This window comes from Poromitra crassiceps, assembly GCF_964638095.1.
Source record: "Poromitra crassiceps genome assembly, chromosome: 12".
Taxonomy (NCBI): domain Eukaryota; kingdom Metazoa; phylum Chordata; class Actinopteri; order Beryciformes; family Melamphaidae; genus Poromitra; species Poromitra crassiceps.
Window position 1 is genome coordinate 34136541 of NC_139632.1, and position 8017 is coordinate 34144557.

At 49.6% G+C, this 8017-nt stretch overlaps 1 protein-coding gene across 1 annotated transcript in view; it reads right to left on the reverse strand.

Moving 5' to 3' along the window:
- The window catches only part of nfia (nuclear factor I/A), a 170426-nt gene extending 164001 nt beyond the window's left edge, over positions 1-6425 (reverse strand). The window contains exon 1 of the mRNA XM_083648374.1: positions 5996-6425. Coding sequence (XP_083504500.1) covers positions 5996-6410 — 415 coding nt within the window. The 5' untranslated portion in view covers positions 6411-6425. The remainder of the gene's footprint in view (positions 1-5995) is intronic.
- Positions 6426-8017: the final 1592 nt, after the last annotated feature.

The following is an 8017-nucleotide window of genomic DNA, read 5'->3' on the forward strand; positions in this document are numbered from 1 at the left end:
TTGCTCGACTGATGACACCACGACTACTTGAGTGACATCACAGTTGGGCAAATGTGCACCGCGCCAACTTATGCACAGGAAGTGATGTCATTTTGTGACACAAAACGTGACTTACACCGCTACCCATCTCACTGATGATGTCACTTCCGTCACTTTCGTGACTGGCAGACAGACAGACACCGGGACACCGGCCAGGCGCCCACCGACTTAGCCAACTTTAACTAAGAAGATTTCGAAAGTATTTCAATGGAATGCGATGGCAAACTGCTGCTGTCCACTTGAATCAATGTGAGGTTTTAAACTTGTAAAATTTGATGTAAGTTTTGAAAAGAGTCTGTCAACATTTGCAAGAAGTGAAGCATTTGGAAAGCTGTGCTCATTGTTGCATGTCTTTTCCATTTTAGTGCTGAAGCAAGGCAAGAGAGCCAGTCACAGACCTCTGTGAAGGGGGAGGAGCCCTGCGCTTCACTGGCTGCTAATGAGGGGGGAGGTCAAACGTCTGGGTGATCGGGGTCACAACCTTGTGTGTGTGTGTGTGTGTGTGTGTGTGTGTGTGTGTGTGTGTGTGTGTGTGTGCGCGGGGGCGGGGCGGGGGGTGTCAAGCATCTGGGTGATCGGGGTCAGGACCTTGTGTGTGTGTGTGTGGGGGGGGGGGGGGGGGTCAAGTGTCTGGATGATCGGGGTCACGACCTCGACACCTCGACCTTTGACCTTGCGACACGTGTTGAGTGTTGCAGCCGCACGCCACCACTGTGTGTGAGTGTGTGTCTGTGTCTGTGTGAGAAGTCATAAATCAGCCACTCAAAGACATACACACGCACACATGTACACATACACATGCACACGCACGCACACACACACACACACACACACACACACACACACACACACACACACACACACACACACACACACACACACACACACACACACACACACACACACACACACACAACCAAAGTGAGCTGTTCTGAGTTGGTTAAAAGTTAAAAGTTGTCATCTTCCAATCATGACACATGGAAACAAAACCAAGGCAGGTGATTGGAGAAATGAGCAGATGTCCCGCCTCACATCTGTTTTGGCCAACTGAAGCAACGCGTCTGTTTTAAGACACTAATTAATAACTAAACACTATTTAGTTTGTGCCACAGCATGTTTGTTAGAGGTAGAAACACAACATGTGCTGTGGAAACTGCAACATGTGGCTACACATGACACAATAACAACATGATTTCACACACTTATATCATGTGTTCATTGTAAACAAATTAGATTTTCTTTAAAAAAAAAATCATTTGATTGAAGTTTTGATTTTAACTGTTGCTGTGGCCTCATCTGAGAGATGTCAGTGGATTTGTGCTTAGCTCAGCAAGTACGTTAAGTGCTGCAAAGGAAATGATACAATTCCACTGTGGACGTTAACGGCCGTGAATCTCTCTCCTTACATTTATTAACCCTTTGGGTTCGGAGGTCAAATGGAACCGTGGAACTCTTCTGAGTGGATTTCAGTCTTCCATCATGTTGGGTCTATCATGGAGGAAGCTGCTGCCAGAGCTGCTACAAACTTCTCCCTCTTCTGCTGTCCCGTCCGATAGGAGCTCTCTGGACTCAGACTGTAACTCATCTCAACACTGAGCACAGACCAAACGTCTACAAACTACAGGCAAACTTTCCCTGGAAAACTGAACTTGGAGAAAAGTTGACATGGACTTGAGCTGCACACAGTGCTGCTAAATGCTAAATGGTTGGTAGTGCAGTGTGGTTTCTATGGTTTCTGTTGCCCCTAAGCCCCACCCCCCCCAGGCCAGTGTTATGGGGGTGGATTTAATTACCCACCCAGCTGGCCTCAGAAGCCACGCCCCCCTCCGGCCTGGAGCGTGAGGTCAGTGGTCTGCCTTCTCAACATGGCTTTTAATCAGTCTGCTCCAGAACAACTTGAAACAAGAGGCAGGAGCAAACTCCATCCACCCCGAGACGAGGGGGGAAGGGTACGGGCCGCTGGAGAGAGAGAGAGAGGGGGGGGGGGGGGCAGGGAACCCACTGGAGAGAGAGTGAGAGACAGACAGAGAGAGAGAGTGAGAGAGACAGAGAGAGTCATGGAGAGAGAGAGAGAGGGGAGAGAGAGAGACCTCACTCTGTTGGCGTGCGCCTCTGCCTACTCACACCTCAAGAATCAGAGCTGAAACAGCTACAGCGCTACTGCGAGTTAACCCTCCACCACAAGCTAACCCTCCACCACCAAACTAACTCCAAGCTAACCCTCCACGGTGGAGGCTCCACCACCAAACTAACTCTCCACTGCAAGCTAACCCTCCACCACCAAACTAACTCTCCACCGCAAGCTAACCCTCCACCACCAAACTAGCTCTCCACCGCAAGCTAACCCTCCACCGCCAAACTAACTCTCCACCGCAAGCTAACCCTCCACCGCTAGCTAACCCTTCACCACCAAACTAACTCCACCACCAAGCTAACCCTAACTCTCCACCGCAAGCTAACCCTCCACCACCAAACTAACTCCACCGCAAGTTAACTCTCCACCACAAGCTAACCCTCCACCACCAAACTAACTCCAAGCTAACCCTCCATGGTGGAGGCTCCACCACCAAACTTACTCTCCACTGCAAGCTAACCCTCCACCACCAAACTAACTCTCCACTGCAAGCTAACCCTCCACCACCAAACTAGCTCTCCACCGCAAGCTAACCCTCCACCGCCAAACTAACTCTCCACCGCAAGCTAACCCTCCACCGCTAGCTAACCCTTCACCACCAAACTAACTCCACCACCAAGCTAACCCTAACTCTCCACCGCAAGCTAACCCTCCACCACCAAACTAACTCCACCGCAAGTTAACTCTCCACCACAAGCTAACCCTCCACCACCAAACTAACTATCCACCACCAAGCTAACCCTCCACCACCAAACTAACTCCACCACCAAGCTAACCATCCACCGCAAGCTTACCCTCCACCGCTAGCTAACCCTTCACCACCAAACTAACTCCACCACCAAGCTAACCCTAACTCTCCACCGCAAGCTAACCCTCCACCACCAAACTAACTCTCCACCGCAAGTTAACTCTCCACCACAAGCTAACCCTCCACCGCCAAACTAACTCTCCACCGCAAGCTAACCCTCCACCGCCAAACTAACTCTCCACCGGAAGCTAACCCTTCACCACCAAACTAACTCCACCACCAAGCTAACCCTAACTCTCCACCGCAAGCTAACCCTCCACCACCAAACTAACTCTCCACCGCAAGTTAACTCTCCACCACAAGCTAACCCTCCACCACCAAACTAACTCTCCACCACCAAGCTAACCCTCCACCACCAAACTAACTCCACCACCAAGCTAACCCTCCACCGCAAGTTAACTCTCCACCACAGGCTAACCCTCCACCGCCAAACTAACTCTCCACCGGAAGCTAACCCTCCACCGCTAGCTAACCCTTCACCACCAAACTAACTCCACCACCAAGCTAACCCTCCACCACCAAACTAACTCTCCACCGCAAGTTAACTCTCCACCGCAAGCTAACCCTCCACCACCAAACTAACTCTCCACCACAAGTTAACTCTCCACCACAAGCTAACCCTCCACCACCAAACTAACTCTCCACCACCAAGCTAACCCTCCACCACCAAACTAACTCCACCACCAAGCTAACCCTCCACCGCAAGCTTACCCTCCACCACTAGCTAACCCTCCACCACCAAGCTAACCCTCCACCACCAAGCTAACCCTCCACCACCAAACTAACCCTCCACCGCAAGCTAACCCTCCACCACCAAACTAACTCCACTGCAAGCTAACCCTCCACCGCAAGCTAACCCTCCACCACCAAGCTAACCCTCCACCACCAAACTAACCCTCCACCGCAAGCTAACCCTCCACCGCAAGCTAACCCTCCACCACCAAACTAACTCCACTGCAAGCTAACCCTCCACCACAAGCTAACCCTCCACCGCCAAACTAACTCTCGACCGCAAGCTAAACCTCCACTGCTAGCTAACCCTCCACCACCAAACTAACTCTCCACCGCAAGCTAACCCTCCACTGCTAGCTAACCCTCCACCACCAAACTAACTCCACCGCAAGCTAACCCTCCACCACAAGGTAGGCCTACATTGTAACTTTTGTAAGTTGGGTAGGCCTACGTTGTGAGTCGGATATGCCTACGTTGTGAGTCGGGTAGGCCTACGTTGTGAGTCGGATAGGCCTACGTTGTGAGTCGGGTAGGCCTACGTTGTGAGTCGGGTAGGCCTATGTTGTGCACTCAGGTGAAGGTAAGATGCCTTTGCAGTGTAATTTCATGACTTTTTGCTAGGCTGTGCTTTTTACATATTTACTGTGTTTTTTTTCTTGTATGTAGGTTGCGTATTTATTAGCAATTGGCAAAGTGTGGTGACTGTTAACTGGGACATGATTATATTTTGCATGGTAACGTTGTGAGTGTGTTTGAGAGAGAGAGGGAGGGAGAGAGAGAGAGAGAGAGAGAGAGAGAGACGGGGGGGGGGGGGGGGGGGGGGGCTGGGCCTGAGGAAATTATCTTTCAAATTAAAGCAGCCACTGTAAAAATCAGTCTGTGGTGAAGGGAACTGAAAGAACAACTTGTAGCCGATTACCAAAGTGTCTGGAAGCTACTCTCCATTTCCCCTGCAAAAAAAAACACACCTCCAAAGCTCCAACAAACTTAACAAAATAATTCCCATGCCAACTATTTAAAATGTCTGCCAAGCGCCTCTGCTGCTCTCTGCTGCACACAAACATGTCCGCCAAATTATTTTGCCACCAGCAGCCGCCGCCGAGCCTGTGGAGGAACATCTGATCATCTCTGAGGAGGTCATTGTGTTGTTTCAGGGGAGCGAGGAAGCCCTCTCACCGTGCACCGGCTTCCCCCAAACCAGGCTCTCCGCTCGGGCAGGGGCAGCCCGCGCACAGAGCCCACCACCGCCACGAAATCACTGCTGTCTGAGACTGATAACAACTTATGTTGCAGCCCAGAGTTACAGGAGGAAAGACAGAGAGAGGGAGAGAGAGGAGAGGAGAGAGACACAGAGAGAGAGAGAGGAGAGAGAGACAGAGAGAGAGGAGAGGAGAGAGAGACAGAGAGAGCTATACACTGCTGCAGCACATCAGGTTCATGTATTGTATTGCATCATCTCTATCTAATAAAAGTCAAATAATAAAATAAATGTAATTAAAATCTTGAATCATCAATTTAGCACACACCCAGCTTTACACACGCACGCACGCACACACACACACACACACACACGCGCACACACACACACACACACACACACACACACAAGTACAAACATCATGGCTTTGAAATCTTCACAAAATACTAATAGGATCAGGTGCATACCAAGAAGACAGAAAAAAGACAAGAGATGGAAATAATAGGCCTATTAAATATAACAAAAGGGAAATATTACTATTTTATCAATCATATTCTTCAATTATACGACAGTAAAAAGTGTCATTGCATTTTTATCCCATCCCATCCGGGTGTTGTTGTTTTTCTAGCCTCTTGAGTCAGCTACATCCCTACCTGCTGAACTCTGCCTGACAACAAAGAATTAAAGAAATAGTGGAGACAATTTGAGAAAAATTAAAAGAAATTCAATTAAATGAGCAAATAAAATCAGCTCCATCATATTGGCAGTGGATGACGTGATTGGACAATATCTGATGTTTAACAAAAGGTTCGATATCAGCTGAGCAGCTTTACAACACAACAGACGACAAACAACACTGGGCACCTCCACTGCTGTGCGTGCATGCACACACACACACACACACACACACACACACACACACACACACACACACACACACACACACACACACACACACACACACACACACACACACACACACACACACACACACACACACACACACACACATGCAGCCATACACACGCACACACGCACACACGCACATGCACACGCACACAAAAAACAACAAAACTGCTCCTACCAGAGTGCACAAAGTATGCCAGGTAGAGGTCTAGCTCCTTGACGGAGACTCCGATGTGGTGCGGCTGGACACACAGGCCGTGGTTCGAGCACTGCGGGGACTTGACCAGGCGCTCTCCGTCCGTGCTCTCCAGAGGAATGCCCTTAAACAGGATAACCATGACCAGGTCCAGCCTCCACACCTTGTCGGCCTGACGCAGGCAGTCGATGCGTCTCATCTTGCCCTTCTGGTCGGGGTTGGACAGCACACAGCAGGGGGGCTTCTTGCCCGTCACCGTCAGCACAAAGTCCTCTCTGAACTCGGGCCGGATGTCCTTGCGCAGCTTGGCCAGCAGGCGGCTCGCCCACTTCTGCTTGACCTCGGGCTTCTCGCCCAGCAGCTCGTCCTTCACGGCGCGCTCCTCCTCCTTGGACATGCGCTTCTCGTGCTTCTTGAAGTACTTCCTCTTCCTGGCCTGCAGGTTGAACCAGGTGTAGGAGAAGGCGCGCACGTGCGGCAGCAGCGCCTCGATGAAGGGATGGAACTCATCCTGAGAGGGGGGGGGGGCAGATGGAGGGGACGGGCCGTTAGACTGACAGGTCAGAGACAATCACATTCACACAGAGTGACAGGTCAGAGACAGACACATTCACACAGACTGACAGGTCAGAGACAATCACATTCACACAGAGTGACAGGTCAGAGACAGACACATTCACACAGAGTGACAGGTCAGAGACAATCACATTCACACAGAGTGACAGGTCAGAGACAATCACATTCACACAGAGTGACAGGTCAGAGACAGACACATTCACACAGACTGACATGTCAGAGACAGACACATTCACACAGAGTGACAGGTCAGAGACAGACACATTCACACAGAGTGACAGGTCAGAGACAGACACATTCACACAGAGTGACAGGTCAGAGACAGACACATTCACACAGACTGACAGGTCAGAGACAATCACATTCACACAGAGTGACAGGTCAGAGACAGACACATTCACACAGAGTGACAGGTCAGAGACAGACACATTCACACAGACTGACAGGTCAGAGACAATCACATTCACACAGAGTGACAGGTCAGAGACAGACACATTCACACAGACTGACAGGTCAGAGACAATCACATTCACACAGAGTGACAGGTCAGAGACAGACACATTCACACAGAGTGACAGGTCAGAGACAGACACATTCACACAGACTGACAGGTCAGAGACAATCACATTCACACAGACTGACATGTCAGAGACAGACACATTCACACAGAGTGACAGGTCAGAGACAGACACATTCACACAGACTGACAGGTCAGAGACAGACACATTCACACAGAGTGACAGGTCAGAGACAGACACATTCACACAACAGAGTCAACAACACAACAAAGAAAATCATCTAAAAAAATCTCTATAAACTCTCGCAAGAAATTAATTTGCGGTAAACTTTCCTGCTGAAAATAATCAGCTGTGAAGAAGCAGTTAGACACATAACAGCTCAGTTAAATTGCCTGAGAGACAAGAACGAGCACACATACACACACACTAGCCAATAGGATCACAGACATATTTGATTGGCAGCAGAATCAACCAATGGAAGGTGTAAACTGCTTCTACAGTTCAACCCGTTTGTCCGATCGATCGACTTCACACTTAGAGGGGGTGTTGCTGGGGACCCAAAGATGTGCATTGTCAGATTTGGTGCAGTTTGTCAGATTTGGTGCAGTTTGTCAGATTTGGTGCAGTTTGTCAGATTTGGTGCAGTTTGTCAGATTTGGTACAGTTTGTCAGAGTTGGTACTGTTCAATATGAATAAAATGTGACTAAACAGGCAAGCAGCACTTGTTAACTCATTGAGTGCCACGGACGTCGATCGACGTCAAAGTAAATAGTGACGTAGAGTGCCACGGACGTCGATCGACGTCAAATGCGTTTTTTGACGGTGGGACGTGGATCAAAGCCTCCTGGATCTCCTGTACAAATATTGTAGCTTTTGGAGGTGTATAACCTATTTTACAGACACATTAGG